Here is a 22,358-nt window from a genome sequence, read left to right as displayed (position 1 = left end):
CAATTGACATTTGGAGTTGTCTACCAGGCAAAAAGCCCTTGCTAACAACGGCATATAAAGCTGTATATCTTTAATGGACCAGACAACATTGAACATTGAGAAACAGCTGAAATCATTAAAACTGGAGAAAGCTCCTATCTTAGTAGCCCCTTATCAGAATGAAATTTTCACTGTGCAGTGGGCGCTGATATGAATCTTCCTTGCAGATTAAAACTGTGTGCCAGACCGAGACTCGGACTCGGGGCCTTCACCTCGTAGGCAAGTACTCTACCATCTGAGCTACCCAAGCACGACTCGCGGCCTGTCCTCACAGCTTCACTTCTGCCAGTACCTTGTCTCCTGCCTTCCAAACTTCACAGAAACTCTCCTGCGAAACTTGCAGAACTAGCACTCCTGGAAGAAAGGATATTCTGGAGACATGGATTTTCCACAGCCTGGAGGATGTTTCCAGAATGAAATATTCACTCTGCAGCAGAGTGTGCACTAATATGAAACTTCCTGACAGATGAAAACTGTGTGCTGGACTGAGACTTGAACTTGAGACCTTTGCCCTATACCACTTGCCCACAAGGCAAAGGCCCCGAGTTCGAGTCTCGGTCCAGCACACAGTTTTAATCTGCCAGGAAGTTTGAGCCCCTTATGTGTTAGAAGGTCCGTGCAACAGACAAGCAAGATGGGCTGCCGACCTCCCTTCAAGATCTCAGATCAAAACATCACCAGAGGATGTAAACATAAATAAACTTTCCACATAAATACAACACTACTTCGTGAATGGCCATGTGGCAGAGATCCAACAATTGGAACTAATGTGACTATGTGTAGCACTCTGCCGAATTGGTATTATAAGGATGCCAGCAGAGTCAGACCAGCAGTGTGTACCTACAGCTAGGACAGCTCTGGCTAATATCTGTGTGGGCTCTAGCCTAGTAGACACTCACCATAGCTTTCAGTAGAAAATTGTATTTTGTTGCCCACTTTGTAATTGTATAGAGTAGAATTTTGGTTATTACTTCTTTTCATTGTTTTGTACTCTTATCTGGCTTTTTCCACCACAACAATTGTTGTGCATCTTGTTGTTCTTGCATTTGGAAATTAGTGTATGCCAAGATCTTGCAGGCAATATTAATAGTAACCTCAGACTTTTTGCAGATGATGCAGTTATTTATGATGAAGTACTATCGGAAAGAAGCAGCATAAATGTTCAGTCAGATCTTGATATGATTTAAAAATGGTGCAAAGATTGGCAACTTGCTTTAAATGTTCAGAAATGTAAAATTGTGCAATTCACAAAAAAGTGGTATCCTGTGACTATAATATTAATGAGTCACTGTTTGAATCAGCCAAATCATACAAATACCAGGGTGTAACATTTTGTAAGGACATGAAATGGAATGATCACATCAGCTCAGTTGTGGGTAAAGCTGGTGGTAGATTTCGCTTTATTGGTAGAGTGCTGGGGAAGTGCAATCACTCTACAATGGAGATTGCCTACAAATCACTCGTATAACTGGTTCGGAAACACTGCTCAAGTGTGGGGACCTGTATCAAATAGGACTAAAGGGGACATTGGAGGGATACAGAGAAAGGCAGCATGAATGATCATAGGTTTGTTTGATCTGTGGGAGTGTCACAGAGATACTTAAGGAACTGAACTCAAAGACTCTTGAAGATAGACGCAAACTATCCCAAGGAAGTCTCTTAAGAAAGTTTCAAGAGCCAGGTTTAAATGATGACTCTAGGAATATACTGCAATTCCCTATGTATCACTCACATAGGGATTGTGAAGATAAGATTAGAAAAATTACAGCACACACAAAGACATTCAAACAATCATTCTTCCCGCACTCTGCATGTGAATGGAATGGGAGGAAATGCTAATAACTGGTACAATGGTATGTACCCTCTACCATGCACCTCACGGTGGTTTCCAGAGTATAGATGGAGATGTAGAACAGTAGGAGGAGGGCCGGCAGCACATCAGCCTTCTCCTCATGTGCAGTGTCCAAGCAGGGTGCAACAGCAGACCACAGCTTTGGCTTGCATCGGGATGACTGCATCTGGGTGTCAGACTCAGCAAGTAGGTGGCACCGTCACCATCACCATCAGCTTTTTGTGGTTTCACTGGAACTCAATAGACTGTCATTCCCTCTTGTACTGGAGACACTGACAGAATGGTGACATGACTGATCTGAATGTGAAGTCCACAAGCCCTGCTATTTAAGCAGTGTAGCCTGCACCTATGATGCTGTGGCTCTAGGCAGGTGAATGCAGTTTCTCTGGTTGACTGAACTTGTCGGCATTACTGACCTTGTTTTAGTGGCTCAATAATTATTCTGGGTTATTGAGTTTGGGCCCTTCAGCAGTATTTGACTATTGCAGTAGCGCTCTGATAGTTGGAGTTTGAGAGTGTTACTTCATACTGCCCTGTAATGATGTATTTTGTTCTTGCTCTTTTGCTAGCACACTCACAGGTTTTTTGGCATTGCTTGACTGGTGCCTTGCCTTCTGCTACATTGGTAGTGCACCGTGTTGACATTAATTGCCACACCGGGTTCATGCTGGCATTCTTGTCTCTGAGCTTGTCAAGTAGAAACTTGGAAAAATTTATGCATGGACACTGTATTCATTCTGGGGTGCAACACTCCTCCATTCCACAAAAAATTTGCCCTGAGTTTTCCTTGGATTTTGCCAGTTAGAAGGCTGAGATAGATGTTGGCAGGAAGGTGCATGGGACAAGTCATATAGTGGCAATGATCACAGGGTAAGAGCTATAGGGTAGGGATACGAGCACAGAGAGAGCATAGGGTCTAACCAGGATTGAGCTGCTGATCACTACATTGAAGACAGGGGTAGTACTGAGCGACAAGGCATGTACTCCTGAGTTGTGTTTTGGAGAGATCAGCAGTACCAGGGTTGGATGTGGTGGCCTGGGAAACCTACTTTTGAACTAGACTGGTGGGATAATTATGTTCATTGAAGGCTGAGGTGAGAATGGTGGCATACTGCTGTAAAGAGTCTGCATCTGAACAAGTATGTTTGCCTCAAACACCAAGGCTGTATGTGAAGTAACATTTGATGTAGAAAGGACGGTAACTATTAAAATGTAAGTACTGTTGTTTCTTAGTAGGTTTAATATGAACAGAAGTGTCTAGCTGACCCACAGTGAGGATGAGGTCAACATCAAAGAAAGTGGCATGGGATTCAGAATAGGACCATGGGAAATTTGATTTGGAGGATATGTTTAGAGATTTCAAAATATTTAACAGGTCAACCTCAACATGAGTTCATTTGGCAAAGATGTCATCGATCTATCAAAACCAGACCAGGGACTGAAGGCTTCTGGGTCCAGGAAATGGTTGGCATAGGAAGAGCCATCCTGGTTCTCATGATCATTCCTTTTACTTGTGTGTTGCCTGCACCTCAGAGGTAAAGTAGTTGTTTGTAAGTTTTCTTTTTTTTTGGGGGGGGGGGGGGGAGGGGGAGGGAGGTAATTCTATTTTTTCTGATGAGCTTACTTTATTTACTTTTAGTGTACTGTCCCAGGAGACAATTCCGAAACACAACATAATGTGAAAAAAGGCATCATCACCAACATCCTTGTCTTTATCTCAACTCAGTGGGAGATACTTCTAAGAGAAAAACATGCTGAACTGCATTTCTTGGTCAGTTTATCTATTTTTATCTTGTTATCCATTTGAATCCCAAGGCATTGTACATTCAGCCTCTCATTTAATATTTGCCTGTTTGATATTCCAAGTACAGATGCTCATCCAGAATTATGCTAAGACCTGTAATTGTTTTTTGAAGGGAATCCTGAAGACTGGAATAGCTGGCAAGTGTGAGAATTATCCCTCAGTTAGCTTATCAGCTCATGAATCAAGTTGCTGACAAGAATGATATACAGAAAAATGGAAAAGAAAATTGAGGATCTATTAGATGACGATTAGTTGGTTTTTTTTTTTTTTTAATTTTCTTTTTTATGTTGAATCATCAGTCTTCTGACTGGGGTGATGTAACCTGCCACGAATTCCTCTCCTGTGCCAACCTTTTCATCTCAGCAGCACTTGCAACTTACGTCCTCCGTTACTTGCTGGATGTATCCCAGTCACTGTCATCCTCTACAGTTTTTAGCCTCTACAGTTCCTTCTAGTTCCTTGGAAATATTCCCTGATACCTCAACAGATGTCCTAATCATCTTCTCCCTTCTTCTTGTCAATGTTTTCCATATATTCCTTTCCTCATCAATTCTGCAGAGAAACTCTACGTTCCTTACCTTATCAGTCCACCTAATTTTCAACCTGTCACACCACATCTCAAATGTTTCAACTCTCTTCTGTTTTCCCACAGTAGTGTCTCACTGCCATGCAATGCTTTGCTCAAAATATACATTCTCAGAAATTTCTTCGTCATATTAAAACCTATGTTTGACATTAGTTGATTTGTCCTGGCCATGAATGCACATTTTCCCAATGTTAGTCTGCTTTGTATGTCATCCTTGCTCCATCTGTCATGGGTTATTTTGCTGCCAAGGTTGCAGTATTTCTTAACTTCACCTGCTTTGCGATCATCAATTCTAATGTTAAGTCTCTCATTTCTGTTACTTCTCATTATTTTCATCTTTCTTCATGTACTCTCAATCTATATTCTGTACTCATGAGACTGTTCATGTCATTCATTTGATCCTGTAATTCTTCTTTACTTCAATTGAGAATAGCAATATCATCAGAGAATGACTTTTCTGGAGACTAGAAATCTACTCTGTAGGAATCAGCATGGGTTAAAAAAAAACGGTCATGTGAAACCCAGCTCGCGCTATTCGTCCACGAGACTCAGAGGGCCGTAGACACGGGTTCACAGGAAGATGCCGTGTTTCTTGACTTCCGCAAGGCATTCAATACAGTTCCCCACAGTCGTTTAATGAACAAAGTAAGAGCATATGGACTATCAGACCAGTTTGTGATTGGACTGAAGAGTTCCTAGATAACAGAACGCAGCATGTCATTCTCAATGGAGAGAAGTCTTCCGAAGTAAAAGCGATTTCAAGTGTGCCGCAGGAGAGTGTCATAGGACCGTTGCTATTCGCAATATACATAAATGACCTTGTGGATGACATCAGAAGTTCACTGAGGCTTTTTGCAGATGATGCTGTGGTATATCGAGAGGTTGTAACAATGGAAAATTGTACTGAAATACAGGAGGATCTGCAGCGAAATGACGCATGGTGCAGGGAATGGCAATTCAATCTCAATGTAGACAAGTGTAATGTGCTGCGAATACATAGAAAGATAGATCCCTTATCATTTAGCTACAATATAGCAGGTCAGCAACTGGAAGCAGTTAATTCCATAAATTATCTGGGAGTACGCATTCGGAGTGATTTAAAATGGAATGATCATATAAAGTTGATCATCGGCAAAGCAGATGCCAGACTGAGATTCATTGGAAGAATCCTAAGGAAATGCAATCCGAAAACAAAGGAAGTAGGATACAGTACGCTTGTTCGCCCACTGCTTGAATACTGCTCAGCGGTGTGGGATCCGTACCAGATAGGGTTGATAGAAGAGATAGAGAAGATCCAACGGAGAGCAGTGCACTTCATTACAGGATCATTTAGTAATCATGAAAGCGTTACGGAGATGATAGATAAACTCCAGTGGAAGACTCTGCAGGAGAGACGCTCAGTAGCTTGGTACGGGCTTTTGTTAAAGTTTCGAGAATATACGTTCACTGAAGAGTCAAGCAGTATATTGCTCCCTCCTATGTATATCTCGTGAAGAGACCATGAGGATAAAATCAGGGAGATTAGAGCCCACACAGAAGCATACCGACAATCCTTCTTTCCACGAACAATACGAGACTGGAATAGAAGGGAGAACCGATAGAGGTACTCAGGGTACCCTCTGCCACACACCGTCAGGTGGCTTGCAGAGTATGAATGTAGATGTAGATGTAGAATTTTAACATCAGTATGCTGTCACCTTGAATTTTAATGCCACTCATGAACATTTCTTTTATTTCTTCATTGCTTCTTTGATGCATAAATTGAACAGCAGAGGCAAAAGACTGCATCCCTGTCTTATCCCTTTTTCACTCTTTTTGTCTGCTCTTGGTTCCTCGTGGTTCTTGTGGATATTGTATATTACCCATCTTTCTCAATAGCTTACCCTGTTTTTGTCAAGCTTTCCGACAGCTTGCGCCGTTTTACATTGTCAGATACTTTTTCTAGGTTCAATGAACATGTTTTGATTTTTCTTCAGCCTTGCTTCCATTATCAACTGCAACATCAGAACTGCTTTTCTAAAGCCAAACTGACTGTCATCTAACTGATCCTCAATTTTCTTTTCCATCCACCTGTATATTATTCTTGTCCATAACTTGGGTGCATGAGCTCCTAAGCTGATTGTGTGACAATCCTATCACTTGTCAGCTCTTGCAATCTTGGGAACTGTGTGATATTAATTTTGTTGCCACTTCCCACAATGATTTTAGTAATTCCAATGGAATGTTCTATATCCCTATTTACCTTGGTTGATTTTAAGTCATCCAAAGCCTTTCTGAATTCTAATTCTAGGATTGGATCCCCTATCCTCTTCCTTATCAATTCCCATTTTTTCTTCTATCAAGTCATCAGATGAGTCCTCACCTTCATACAGGCCCTCAGTGTACACTTTCTGCCTGTCCACTCTCCTCTCTGCATTTAGCAGTGGAATTCCCACTGCAATCTTAATGTTATAGTGCTTTTAATTTTACTGAAAGTTATTTTGACTTTTCTAAATTCTGAGTCATTTCTTTTTTGATTTTTTCACATTTTCATGTAGCCATGTCACCTTAGCTTCCCTGCACTTCCTATTTATGTCATCCTTAATTGACATTTAATTCTATATTCCTGAATTTCCTGGAACATTTTTGTACTTCCTTCTTTCAACGATCAACTGAAGTATTTCTTCTGTTACCAATGGTTTCTTTGCAGTTAACTTCATTGTGCCTAAGTTATTCTCTCCAGCTTATAAGCGTAAAGTTGATTAAGGTGAGTCAGAAGGAATCAAGTGGTTGAGATAACGTTCAGCAGCAGGCAGACCAAGTACATGGGAGATGTTGGTATAGATGGAGGTGGCATCAATGGTGACAACTAGGTGTGGGCTGAGAGGGAGTTGGGCACAAATTTCAGATGATCTAGGAATTGGATGGTGCCTTTAATATAGGAAAGGAGTATTTGTACTATGGGTTGCAGGTGTTGATCAGCTAACACAGATATACACTATGTGATCAAAAGTATCCAGACACCTGGCTGAAAATGACTTAACAAGTTTGCGGCGCCCTCCATCGGTAATGCTGGAATTCAATATGATGTTGGCTCACCCTAAGCCTTGATGACAGCTTCCACCCTTGCAGGCATACGTTCAATCAGGTGCTGGAAGGTTTCTTGGGGAATGGCAGCCCATTCTTCACAGAGTGCTGCACTGAGAAGAGGTGTCGATGTCGGTCGGTGAGGCCTGGCATGAAATCGGTGTTCCAAAACATCCTAAGGGTGTTCTATAGGATTCAGGTCAGGACTCGGTGCAGGCCAGTCCATCACAGGGATGTTATTATCATGTAACCACTCCATCACAGGCCATGCATTATGAACAGGTGCTCAATCGTGTTGAAAGATGCAATCGCCATCCCTGAATTGCTCTTCAGCAGTGGGAAGCAAGAAGATGATAAAAACATCAATGTAGGCCTGTGCTGTGATAGTGCCACACAAAACAACAAGGGGTGCAAGCCCCTCCATGAAAAACATGACCACACCATAACACCACCGCCTCCAAATTTTACTATTGGCACTACACACACTGGCAGATGACATTCACTGGGCATTCGCCATACCCACACCAGGCCAGCAGATCGCCACACTGTGTATCATGATTCGTCGCTCCACACATGTTTCTCCACTGTTCAGACATCCAATATTTATGCTCCTTACACCAAGCAAGTGTAATTTGGCATTTACCGGAGTGATGTGTGGTTTATGGGCAGCCGCTTGACCATGAAATCCAAGTTTTCTCACCTCCTACCAAACTGTCATAGCACATGCAGTGGATCCTGATGCAGTTAGCAATTCCTGTGTGATGGTCTGGATTGATGTCTGCCTATTACACATTATAATCCTCTTCAACTATTGGCAGTCTGTGTCAGTCAACAGACAAGGTTGGCCTGTATGCTTTTGTGCAGTATGTATCCGTTCACGTTTCCACTTCACTATCACATCAGAAACAGTGGACCTAGGGATATTTAGGAGTGTGGAAATCTCATGTATAGATGTATGACACAAGTCACACCCAATCACCTGACCACGTTTGAAGTCCATGAGTTCCAGGGAGCACCCCATTCTGCTCTCTGGTGATGTCTAATAACTACTGAGGTCGCTGATGTGGAGTACCTGGCACTAGGTGGCAGCACAATGCACGTAATATGAAAAAGTATGTTTTTGGGGGTGTCTGGATACTTTTGATCATATAGTGTACGTTTGGTGGATGCTTTGAAGGCAGCAACTATGGGGCAGCCAGGGTGATTTGGTTTGTGTATTTCAGGAAGAAGGTTAAAGTTGGGAGTGTGTGATTTGGGTGGGGTAAGGAGTTCTATGGATTGAGTTGTTAGTCACTATGAGGAGCCTAGCTTTCAAGGAGGAAGTGCAGATCAGTTTTTATTCCAGAGATGGGTCCTTAATGGCAGTACATAGTGGTGTCAGAAAGCTGGCATAGATCCTTGCTTACATAATCACATCAGTCAAGTACCATAGTAGTAGGTCGCTTGCCAGTGGGGAGGTTGGTGATGGTGTCATCAATTTTTAGGGAATGAAGAACTTAAGAGTTCCACAGGAGGCAGCATATGGTCATATTGTAGGGAATGAGAAAGGAGTGTGAAGCAATGATGGATGTTAGGAGTTCTTGGAACTCTTGTAAGGGCTTAGTTTGAGGTAGTGGTGCTGGATAAAACTGCGATCATGGTCTGAAGTGGTCGAAGCCAAGTTAAATGTTAAGTTTTCTGTTGAATAGGCTTCGGGATTGTGTTGCAAAGTGATATTTCCATTCAATATTACATATGAAGGAAAGTAGTTCCTTTGCCTCCCAACCTGTCTCATAAGTCTCACCTGACTCAGGATTCTAGGCAACTTTTCCATAAGTCTCCCCATTTTGTAAACCTTACCACTCCTTTTCCTTCATTCCTCTTGCTGTTGCTTTAACCTTTCTGCCACTGGCTCCAAATGCTTGAACATTTCCTTAACTTTTATGTGTGTTCTTCTGTCACCACTTGGTGAGTAGATTTTTTTATCCATCCAACTTATATTATATTTTCAAAAATTGCTAATTTTTGCTGACACATTAGCTCTTGAGGGCATCATTCCTTCTAATGCAATCCCCTTGTCAGTCTTTGTTGTCATCTGTCTTGTTCAGACTGTCATCTGTTTTTGACCTTTTGTGCTAGTTTGCTCATTTATTTATTCCTACCACCATTTTTAGTACTGATTTTGACATGCTTGGACTGGTCTGTTGTCATTTCCGAATTTTCATGTAATGCTTTGTTTGCTGCATGGCCTTCTTCCGATTGTCTTTTGCTGATTTATTTGAAAATTTGACAGTAGTTTTCTTCATTGCATAGCAACTTGAAGAGGTGTGGCCAAGTAACCAGGATTTTGTACCCTAACTCCATATGACATCTCGGTGGCAATACCACACAAACAAACATCAAAAACTCTATTTTCGTCTTCCTGCAGTAAGACACTATTGGTTTCTGAATTTTGTGTCAGTTTGTATGTCTGCACACTAATATTCCAGTTTATAGCTGAAAAGACCTGTACCAATTCATTATGTTATTGCATGAGAGTCCTCAGTTTTTCTCTGAAGAACCTTGTGCTATTTTGCTTGTGATAATGCTAACGCAAACCGTAGGCCAACCGTTGGAATGTTTGTGCCTTACTAAGAACTTCATGAGGGAAAACTTATACTTTAACTACGCCTGTTCATTGTAAATTAACCACACAAGGAGAAGTCTCATCTGACCAACCACACAATGTGGTAGTAGCCCTAATATCATTGTATTGAAGTAGTTCAGAAGCAGGCTGGTTACTGATCAGTTCGAACAACATGCAACTGTTACGGACATGCTTCAGGAACTCAAATGGGAATCCCTATAGGGAAGGCAACATCCTTTTTGAGGAATACTATTGAGAAAATTTACAGAACCGGCACTTTAAACTGACTCAGGGTTGCTACAGGTTCTGAAAATCAGGGGAATTTTGAACTTATCAGGAAAATTAGGGAATTATCAGGGAAATTTGAGGAAAAAAACCCTGAAAAAATCCCATGTCTCAGTAGATGAAATGATTTGTTAACTGAGGTGTCATGCATCGTCACTGGCTGGGTGCAGTTGAGTACGTTCGCCGCTTCTCTATTCCCTCATTCCTACTGCTTCTTCCCTTCCTACCACTCCCTTCAGCTTGCAGTCAGTGCTGCCACCACTTCTTGCTGCAAGCCTAGCAGCTACCGACAAGAGGCAGGGAGGTGTCAGCAGTGGTTTGTTTGGGTCTGATTCTCAGTGCCTGAGTTGTGTCTGAGTGATTCTGTGAATGTGTGTGTGCTCTCATTTTCTCACAAAAGCTATGGCTGAAAATTGGTTGTGATTGTCTTTTCTACATGTCTGTCTGTGGCTCAGCAATCATCTTTGTGATGAGTTGCTACCTATCCTCATTATTATTGTTTCTCAGAGTATTTGAAGAAGTTATCTGTTGCATAGATTGATCATGTGGTCTCACTTCATCAACATGCTGTCGGTGGCTCGTGATCAGCTGGCCACACAAGTGGATTTCTGTGATAGGCCAAACTGGAGGTCATTTCTGTGGGTATCTGTAATGGATCATGCCGGCCAATCTGAAGCCATTCGATTCCCACTAAAGTGCAGCCCCTGCCTGTCAGATCTAGTCTCCTCAATCTGCCTGTAGGCCGGTTCTGTTTGTGTGTGGCATAATGCAGCAGATTTTCATGGTTTATCCATGGACCCAGGACTGCAGTGCTCCTCACCAGGCCAGGGGCCATGGATGATGGATTTCAGGAATTGAAACTGTCTCACCACAAGTATGTTGTACAGTCTGGTGTTTTATAGACATTTTATTTGTTCTAGTGCATTTTGGCAGTTCAAAAGTAGTTTATATGTTAGAAAGTGTGGATGATAAGAAGCAGAAAATTGTGTCACTCATTGGTGATTTGTATGCTCTGAAAAATCAATTATACCTGTAAAATAATAGATATAACACTGTGGGTAATGACCAATAATAATGAACATTGTAAAATGAACAGTTTATTGGCAGTCACCTACAGCATTGGTTTACACAGTTCTTCCCTACCTTATGCATGTCTTTCAAGAGGCCTACTTGTGTCTGAGGTTATTTCTGAAATCAGTGAAGGTATTTTAAATCTCTCTTGCAACTCCAAGGAAATGCATATTTTTGCCACCAATTGTGCTTCATTTTATTGAAATTAAAGTGGTCATGAAACACATATACCATTTGGCTTGCTTTCTCCATTTAAAAACAGTTCAATACAAAAGATGTTGATGTTAGTGCTTAAGATTTTTGCTCACATCAGGAAACACCATTTTTTTTAAAGCTAGTTCCTCATTTATATTTAAATTTTAAATATGTCTGCTTGTGTCTGTAGATGTGTGGATGGATATGTGTGTGTGTGCGAGTGTATACCCGTCCTTTTTTCCCCCTAAGGTAAGTCTTTCCGCTCCCGGGATTGGAATGACTCCTTACCCTCTCCCTTAAAACCCACATCCTTTCGTCTTTCCCTCTCCTTCCCTCTTTCCTGATGAGGCAACAGTTTGTTGCGAAAGCTTGAATTTTGTGTGTATGTATGTGTCTGTTTGTGTTTCTATCGACCTGCCAGCGCTTTCGTATGGTAAGTCACATCATCTTTGTTTTTTTAAAAAAAAGGTTGCTTCGTCAGGAAAGAGGGAAGGAGAGGGAAAGACGAAAGGATGTGGGTTTTAAGGGAGAGGGTAAGGAGTCATTCCAATCCCGGGAGCGGAAAGACTTACATTAGGGGGAAAAAAGGACGGGTATATACTCACACACACACCCATATCCATCCGCACATACACAGACACAAGCAGACGTAACTATATATATATATACATCCTTTCTCCACGTCATTGCCCAATGGGACTCAAAAATATCTTATGCCAGGTGTCTAAATCATATAAAAATACTATATGTGGCTGGCACACCCTTGGTACATGGCAACTCATGCCCTAACACTCCACTGCTGTCAGACATGTCTGTTTGCAATTCCCCCTTAAATGGCAATGAATCTGAAGGTGCCTCTGACCTGACAAGGGTAACTTTAAGGTCACGATGAATGTCTCTATGTCGTCCTTCCATGGCCAAGCAAGATACACACATAAACCAAAAAACTATCAATAAAAAATATTCACTTACTGCATCACATTGTGCTTTCACTTTGAGACAATGTACAAAGGCTGCAGATGTGGTAGCAAGAAGTAGTTGAGATAACTGTTACTGCTGCCACCAAATGTAGCAGTGTCAGAGTATTTGGCAACCACTTCGTGATATCAAATGTAGTGGCCCGAGCAGACCAAGCTGTGGTGTGGGAGTTGTCAGGCTTTGCCAGGAGGCATTAGTAACATAGATAGGGATATCTGGAATGACATTCTGTTGTCAGTGTGAATACACAGGGTAATGTAAATACTGCATAGCATCCTGCAGCGAGAGGACCTCAGCGCACACTGAGGAGAACTGCTGATCCACCTCGTTGGCGAGTCATGGTGCTAGTGCCACAAGTCACTGAACACTGGCTATCTTGGAGATACGTGGGTGCCAGTGGGGAAGATAAATAGGCACTGTCTGTTATAAGATTTTTGACAGCACAAGTCAGCCTACGCCTCAGTGCGCTCGTAGATGGCCCATCATGCTTTTAATTGAGCATAGCTGACAGTGTAATCCAGGGAGATGGTTGTCATGTAGGACAGTCACCACGAACAACCCTCTGTAGGAGGATGTCCAAATAGGCTGCAATGGCAGACCATGGCTTTGGCATACATTGAGGTGGTTGTAGACCACATCGATCAGCTTGTCATGGCTTTACTGCAACTCAGTAGACTGTTATTCTCTCTGGTACTTGTGTCATGGACAGAATGGTGGCATGACTAAATGTGAATGTGAGCTCTAAAAGCCCAATTATTTAAGCAGCATAGCCTGCACCTGTGACATGGTGGCTCTAATTGGATGAGCACATTTGTTCTGGTTATTGGACCTTTCAACATTCCTTGCCTCATTGCTGTGGCTAAATAATTATTCTGAGTTTTTGAGCTCAGGTCTTTCAACAGCATGTGACTGTTGCAGTAGCCCTCTTGTGCTCACAACTACAGAATGTTACTTCACACTGTCCTGTTGTGATGTACTGAATGGTTTTCTGTTTTGCTTCCTTGCTCGCAGTTTGTGTAGCGACACTCCATGTTTACATACTGATTGGCACACCGGGCATAAATTTGCCTGCTTGACTCTGAACTTGCTGAGTCAAAACTTCAAAAAATTTAGGTGTGTGTGATTAACTCATTCTGGAGTGGAACAATATTGTGTAAAGTACATTACTGTAGATCTCACAAACTTTTTCAGGATCCTGAATTCCTACAGTCACTTCTCAATTGCAGCTAAACAGTGGTTTGCATACTCATAATATACAAATCAATAAACTAATTTTTATGCACATTTTGCCTCCTTGTCAATGGTTCAGAGAGGAGTTATGTAACAAGTTGTTATGTAACATAGTGTGAAAGTGGAAATATCTACTAACCCATAAAGAAATTTTAAAATACCTTATTAACCAGTCCTTCTACAAATTATCTTATTGTGTAAATTCAGAGTTTGTAAATTCCTGTTAACTGCATAGGAAGCAGCAATGTTCATTATAAAGCTATATGCCAAGTTGTTCAGCATTGTAAATGAGATTCAGTTGTTACAGATGTTTTCCTTGAAAAATACCCATGTATTCAAATAAATAATTAGCAACTTGTACAAGACAAACAGCAGTAACTTAATATAAAGCAGGAAGCAGTAGCTGCTTTCTAAGTTTTGTCTTTTCTGCCATTTTCCTTGGTTACATTTAGGTGGGGTAAACACAAATGGTATTGAGAGAAGTATAGTGATTGTTAATAAGTGTAATGATACATTTTAAATTTATAAGAGATGTGTCTGTTTTGTAAATGTTACCTTTGCTCATTCCATCACCTTCGCAGTTCTTGCTTTTGATAGATATGTGGAACATTGTTAAAGAATAAACAAAACTGATGAAAATATTGTTGCTGTACTAGAAAAAAAAACTGATTCCAACTTGAGCCATTAACAAATATTATTTGTTCTTTTACAGCTTATTTGACAGCAGGTGATTATAATGTTATTTCTATAGACTGGTCACCTATTGCAAGCAATGCAGCATATGATCAAGTAAGAGAGGATCTAGTCATTGTTGGTCAGTTTGTGGCAAAATTTGTGGATTGTTTAGTAGAGATACATGGCCTGAACTTGTCAATAACTCACTTGGTTGGTCACAGTCTGGGTGCCCATGTTGTTGGTGTGATTGGAGGTTCATTATCACAGCAGAATAAAGTGGCACTCATCACAGGTACAGTATTCAACACTGCTAACATCTAAAAAGAAATTATTTTGCTATGGATATGTCATCTATTTCATATAAAATAACAAAGAAAATCAGTTTTTTGCAAATTGTGATATCTGCAATTACGACACAAGGTGTTGCGCATGCTTGTAACCCTTGGTTGCAGATCTGTTGTTTCAAAATCTTACCAAGCTACAAACAGATATAAAGTGCAAAATTGGATATGAAGCTAATTCAAATGATATTCATAGGAACAAGTTGTACAGCTTTTCCAAAAAGTAAAATAATGTTTTTGTTGCATTGCTATCAGCAGTTGTTCTTACCTAATTAAAGGTGTTTATTTCAGACCTAGAGTTTGTTTTTTTCTGAAAGCTCCAGTTTTCTTGCATTCACCAGATGTCTATATTTCATGTTTCCATCATTAAATCACAGTATAGGTGGATAAAGACTTGATTTCAGTCTCTTTAACTTAGTTGTATAATACAAATTGAATGGAAACGTTGTCTGAATCTATTTAGTGGTACAAACTGAGTACATACCATCATGGAGAAGGTTGCAGTTAGATAAAAGTGACTTATAATTAAAAGATTCTGCTGAGGAAGAATTCATTTCAAGCTCTTCTGTTTGTGAACTACTTCAGGAAGACAATGTTTAATACTTCAGCCATAGTCTGCCATCATATTTATGTCTCTTCTCCCTTGATAGTGCTCTTCTACAGTCTTGAAGCTCTGATGGAACCGATCACCTTGCTCATCACTGATGTCTCCCAAAGTTGCCATGGTATTTATCAGGGTAACTGGATAGGAAATGGAATTTGGCACTCATATTACATCCTATGAGATGAAATGCTGACAGCGCATCATCTATGAGACTTTCATAGTTAGCAGTTCTTTTATTGCAGTGGAATTTCCAGTACCACTAGGATGCTGTTCAGTATAATCTTATAATCTCTAATTCATAGAGAGGACCAGAGACATTATGGCCATAGCCAATCGTATTATCCTCTGGAAAAAAAAAAAAAAAAAAAAAAAAAAAAACTGCTTCCTGCTTTTAGTAATTTGACATTTTTATGGTATCACTCAGTACACATTTTTCTTGTGCTCTGGAGGCTAACACTTCAGCTGCATGTTTAGAGACAGACCCTGATTCGTTCCAAGCTCTTCCATTTGTTGACCACTTCACTTTAATGCTCCAGGAACAGTTTGCCATCATATGTTTGGCGTCCCTCACTTGTAAGTAATTAATCTAACAGTGAACTGCTGGAATGAGAAAGTTTGAATTGTATGAAAACCAGAGTATGGAGAGAAAAACCATCTACAGATTTGAAATCAGCAGATCAGAAACATTAAGAATCAGTAAAAAAAAAATCTCATGCAACCAAGAGTTTGAAAAAAAACTATTGACCAGTGTAATATTTCAATCAGAAAATCTGTTCACTAACTTATTGACTGTAGCAGTTCCAGATTCTGATACTTTACAATGCTGATGATGTATAAACTTCAAAATCCGTGCTGAAAAAAAGAGTACTTCACAGAAATATGTTGTCTCTTCTGTGATATAGACATTGGGGGTATAAGCTGCTTAAAGCCAAACCACTGACTGAATTACTTACTTCGTGAAATCCCATGTCATTTTTCAGTATTGGATTATATTATAGGGTAATATTCCACCTAGCTCAATCATCTCTTGTCTCAGAAACAAACTCAAAGAAGACTTCAACTTCTCAAAAAATAGATTATTGTAGGCAGCTCATTTGGAATGTAACCTCTTCCCATTTTCTTTGGGATTCATTAAAATGATTGACTGAAGTTCATATGTAGGCAATCAGTGGCTTGCATTGGTAACTGTGCACATGACAAAATATGAATGTGAACTGAGTAATTACGATGTTGAGAAAAAGCATCATCTTAATAGAAATAAGTTATTTAGGTAGTCTCCTTAATGTAGTCTTCTTGAAGTTTCTTTTGGTTGGCTGCTGGTAGATTCATACTTTGTGAGGAGAGAGCCACATTTTTCCAAGTCATGCATTAAATTTCGTAATGAAATGTTATGGAACTTTTTTGTCTTTTTTACCTATTGCATTAGTCAGAATCCCACAGTACATCACACAAATAAACAATTATAAATTTTTTAAGCTAAATATCTGCCTTCCCACACATGGTAGTCAACATCCTTTTCAAACACAGAACAGAACTAATAACAAACAACTGAACTTTTAGACCAACACTCCATTACTACGTGCTGGTGATGTATAGCTCATGAATGAGTCATTCAAAAGAATGCTTCATCCTGTGAAGTGTGAATCAACAACTCTGTTTCAATGAACTGTTATTTCAAACACTTCACAGTTCTCACACTTCATAACATTGACAACTCATTTTATTCGGCTGTGGCTCCCTCACTTTTTTAGTATACTGACTGCCATTCAGACCACCACTGAAATGGACTGCCTTACCTCTGTAGCAAGGGTTCTTGCAAATATTTGTCCACTTACACTATCGAAGCAGCTCTTAGGTGTGGAGTACTCTTTAACCTGGAAGACATCACATTAAATTCAACCCAGAGATACGAAGTAGATTTGGTGATGGGAACTGGGTTTTTTGCAGTGGCTGTGGATGTGTGCACTTTGTATTTCTCAAATTGCCTTATCAGATTGAATTTTACTTTCTCACCCAAATTTTTATCAGAAAATCAATATAATTTGAACTGAGAATCCAATAAATTTGCTTCTGTGAAAATTGAATTTCCCTCTATACTGAAAAATTGCCAGCATAGCTTTTCAACTAACTTCTCAGTCATCTGGTACACATCACCATGAATTTTAGTGTTATTGACAAACTTGTAACACCCAGTGACCACCCTTTCACTGCTCATGTCTTCAAACCAGTCTTTGAAAACTTCCAATACTTCACAAGCTTGTGTGATACATGCAGTGTTGTCTGTGGTCAAATTTGGAAGAGCTGGATAATTGATAATTAGTAGTGACATCAGGGAATGCTCGACATCAGCTGTTATTTCAAGCGCAGCAAAGGTTGACTTTCACCTTGTAATGGTATCCTGTTTTACTGCCAGGGCAGGCTCTTTCAATCTGCGGACTTCTTTTTTAAAAAATTCAGTATTTTTTCACTTTATTCAGAATGACTTGAATGTGCTGAAGGCTATTATGAACAATTAAATTCATGGTGTATGCAAAGCAGGGGATTTTTTTCCAGGCTGTGAGTCGTATAGCTGCCACATTATTAGCAGTATTGTCACCAACTACACACAAAACTTTTTCTTCCGAGCCCCATTCTCTGGTTACTTATCACATTTCTTCAGTGAGGTTTTCTGAATGTGCCATTCATTATATCTAAAACACTCTAGCAGAGAAGTCGCGAGCTCCAGGTCTTTAACATAATGTGTTATCACCGACAAATAGCTCTCATTACTGACTATAATCCACACAATTGCTTCTACAGAATTAATTTTGGTTTTCGCCATTACTTCCTTTGTCATTGTGTATTGTTATTGGAGAAATTTGTTGAAAATGGTCTTTTATGCTGGCATTCAGTAAGTGCCGTTCAGTTTACTTATGAACTTTTGAAACTGCTTGCTCTCAGCTATGCTAAGGGACAAGTAATCTGTCACAGGCCAAGTGCAACATCTATCTCTTTATTTATTTTCTAAAAACAAAGATGATGTAACTTACCAAACGAAAGCATTGGTATATTGATAGAGACAATAACAAACACAAACATACTCACAAAATTCAAGCTTTTGCAACCCACAGTTGATTTATTTTTTTAGACAGAGGCTTCACAAAATGCATAGCCAGTGTTCCTTGATTTGGAGGTTGACTTACTGCTGTTGAGGTGGTACTGTCATCCACTGGCAGTGACTGCCATTCAGTTCTGGCATGTGTTGATGTTGGTTGCTGATCATCCTGGTTATCTTTACAAGAAATATCAAGAATTGCAGGAGCAGGAGGTGCTAAACACACACAAAGACTCTGTTGGCTGCATCATACAAACATGATGAGCAAGTTTGAATGTATTTCCTCCTTTATGTGAAATAGACAAAAGTTGCACTTGGCTTTCCCATCACCTAATTTGGCAAAGAAACCCCATATTTCACTATGTCTCTGTGATCGCAGGTTGCTAGCAATAATATAACAGTGAACAGATACAAAAATGCGTTCCAAATAAAAGAAAGAGTGATTTTACCTGAAATGATACCAATGCAACGTGACAGTATACCTTTTGTACCTGGAAGTTATTATTTTCAACAAAAATAAAATCAGCAGGAAAATTAATTAAAAATTAATTAAGGTAGGTATATAGACTCTATGGCAGTGGTAAATGTATTCATTCTGTTTTGGATTAAATTTTAAGGAGAACATAACATTACGATACATGTGTCTATCATTGGTAAACTGGAGTTTTATGCCAGAGAATATGATAAACAAGATATCACATGGCAAATAAAGATTTTTTTGGGCACATAATCCAAGAATAGCAAGGTAGATGAAACATATTTCCTTCTTTGCATGAGACAGAGTTCTCTGTTTATCTCTTCCTTGCCTCCTTCAACCATGATCTATTTAAATCAGATCAGATGCTCTAAGTGTGTAAACCAGGTGTCTCCAAACTATGGCCTGCAGGCCAACACATTCCCGTGAACATGATCACGATGCACTTTTTTCAGCGTCATAGCTCATGTCACGTCATGTCATCTCACCAGCGAATGACTGCAGATATTCAAAGCATAGGACATGTGATGTGTTCGGCCAATAGCAACATGTCTATTAAGTGGCACATAGTGGAATCCGATATATCAATATTAAAAAAAAAAAATCATTATCGGCCCGTGGTATATCGAGAATAAATATCGATATATCAATGGAAAAAAATTTTGACAAACCAGCCTATAAAAATATTGGCTGCGCATTAGTAATATACTGCTGGTTTTAGAGCTGTATATTTAAGTACTGATTTATTATTAGATATTCTGTACATCAACAAGCTAGCAGCCTGCTTATCCCCTTAGAGCAAGAATTGATAGGAATGGTTGATTGGTTAGTTGATTTGGGGGAGGGGACTAAAGGATGGGGAAAGAAGTTAGTCATGACCTTTCAAAGGAACCATCTGGGTATTTGCCTAAAGCGACTTAGGGAAATCGTGAAAAATCTAAATGAGGATGGCCGGACACGGGTTCACCACATCACTCGATACGAGAATTGATAGGAAAGTGATGCACATTTACCCTGGCAATAACCACTTTGCTAACAATGGTAACTGCATGTAAATGGCAAAATAAAAGGTGTTCAATGGCTCTGTCATTCACTTTCGTCACATGTCGGATTTGTCCTGAGCACTTCATGTCGACTTCCCTGAATTTTCATTTCTACAAATGCCAGTGACCTAGGAGTTGTGTGGTGAAGTTAAATGTTGCAGTTTCTGCTGGTAGTGCTGAGGACTGATTGCATCAACATTTCCCCTCACACATCTCTGCCCATGTCAAAGACCAGTCTTGTCATTTAGATTTTTGTTCATTATTTTCAGCAAGTATTTTTGAAGAATGCTGATGTGAAGAAAAATTGTTTTTTAATGCAACAGGTGTGCTATTTATTCACATCAGAAGTCTTGTTATTCCATTCACATTGCCAAATCCCAGTGCAATTGGACTTCTTTTGTGCCACCTATACTTGCTTCACACAGTCAAAGAGAAAGACTGGACACGATGAAAGCTCAAAAAGCAGTAAGACTGCTTCTCACACTGAAAGTAAAATTATGTTCCATTAAAATTTCAAAAGAACACTGTAGAAAAAAATATAAAATAAAATAAAAGTATTGGAGCTTGATATTACCATTTCATTAGCAATATATGCCAATATATATCGATATTTTTTGGAAAAAAATATTGATGTATCAATATTTTAATAATGTACCAATATTTTAATAATTTTGTGCACACAAATAGGAAAAGTTAATAGCTTAAATTAATATACAAACAATTTATCTACAAGAAAAGCTTTCATGTATATTATTGGTCTTTTTTAGTATGTGTTGCCTTTTAAGATATATCAGACACAAATGTGCCAATAAAATTTTCAATAATGACATAAATGGCTACTCCATGAATTAAGAAATCATCGCGCAATCTTACACTTAACATAATTTATCTTGTGTGAAACAAAATTTACTTCGAGAGTAACGTTTCTCAAACCACCACTGGCAATATTTTCCTGTGATGCGTTAGACATGTATACACAGGGCGTGCCATATTGGCTTCCCGTGTAGATTGCTGGAGGAACACCATCATGTCACTGGAAATACAGGAAGTGAGAAGCGTCAAGCAAGAACACTATGAGTGTGCAAGCAAATTCCCAAATCCTTCTGTTGAAACAAATAGAATTCAGTTGCGTGTTAGCTATTCTTGTTGTTGGCTGTTTTAAAGTACTATGAGCAAAAGCAGAAATCATTGTGCTATTGCTGAATGCAAAAAAGCTTCATATAAAACTGCAAATGTTGTTTATACCAATTTCCAAAAGATGGAGAGCTCCAGCACAGATGATTGTCATGCTTTAAAAGAGCTGAATAGTGCAAGGATTTGGGGAAACAGATGAAATATTAAAATGTCACTCCTGAGGAAAGAAAAGTATGCTTTGAAAAGAAGTAACGATGTTTTGAAAGCCAAGTGTTCAAAGTTTGTTGTGGAAGTAAATAGATGTGCTTCTTCTGCAAAAAACACCAACAAATTTAAGGTATGTAACTTAGTAATAAAAAGTAGGTGGAATGAGGCCTGAAAGATATTACAAATGCTCACATTTAAGAACATTCTCACCCAAAGCTTACACTTAACTTGTTGAAGAAGAACTATACTTTTCCTTGCCAATCAACAAATCAGAAATGAGCGAAAGAATTCAATTTCTGAATGGAGTGTTGGATCTTATAAAAGCTTAGACAGAACACACTAAAGGGTTGTTCTAACATGTATTGTGGCAAAAAGCAATACCTGCTTGTCATTCCAGAAGGGTTTCATAATTTCAGTACACTCTGTATCTGTATAGTTCTTTGCACTTTACACTGACATAAACAATTATGAGAGCTTTATACATTTTGACTTCTTGGCAAAACCAAGACTGTTCCGGGAAATTTGTTTTTAGAATTCTTGGGCTGAGTGCATTTTACAACAGTCCAACATCTTTTGAAGTGAAAAATAGAATGTGGCTTCTAGTATTGACTGGAAATACAGAATGCAACCCCTTATCAGCAAATACATCCATTATGGTGAATACAATACTCTGTACATTGAGAGAAGAGCTCTGACACCTGGCAGCACAGTTGCCAGTATTCAACATGGATGGACAGTGAGCCAGTGGCAGGGGGAGTGGGGTGCCAGACATTCCCATCCCACTGTTCGGCCCACAGCATCACTCGGCTCCTTCCAAACTGAACAATGCCGGTCATTCATTGCAGCATTCCTATATGAGCAGCATTCTGCTGATCGATGTGTTCCTTGATGGAATATTTTTTCACATGTGCTACCAGTGTTTGTCACCTTACACATACATACTCATAAATATTTCTTTAATGATGTTGCTGCCATTTGACAGCAACAGTTTTTATTTTATTGTTATACCGTTCAGATTTCACTGTATTTCATACCAGTCTGATAGCATTTGACATACAAATAAGTTACTGTACT

At 39.5% G+C, this 22,358-nt stretch overlaps 1 protein-coding gene across 1 annotated transcript in view; it reads left to right on the top strand.

Annotated features, from left to right (window-relative positions):
• The window catches only part of LOC126474817 (pancreatic triacylglycerol lipase-like), a 71,097-nt gene that overhangs the window by 46,106 nt on the left and 2,633 nt on the right, over positions 1–22,358 (top strand). The window contains exon 4 of the mRNA XM_050102290.1: positions 14,424–14,678. Coding sequence (XP_049958247.1) covers positions 14,424–14,678 — 255 coding nt within the window. The remainder of the gene's footprint in view (positions 1–14,423; positions 14,679–22,358) is intronic.

The sequence above is a fragment of the Schistocerca serialis genome, chromosome 4, assembly GCF_023864345.2.
Source record: "Schistocerca serialis cubense isolate TAMUIC-IGC-003099 chromosome 4, iqSchSeri2.2, whole genome shotgun sequence".
NCBI classification, from domain to species: Eukaryota; Metazoa; Arthropoda; class Insecta; order Orthoptera; family Acrididae; genus Schistocerca; species Schistocerca serialis.
Note: the sequence above shows the minus strand (reverse complement) of the source record. Positions and strands in the feature narration are given on the sequence as shown.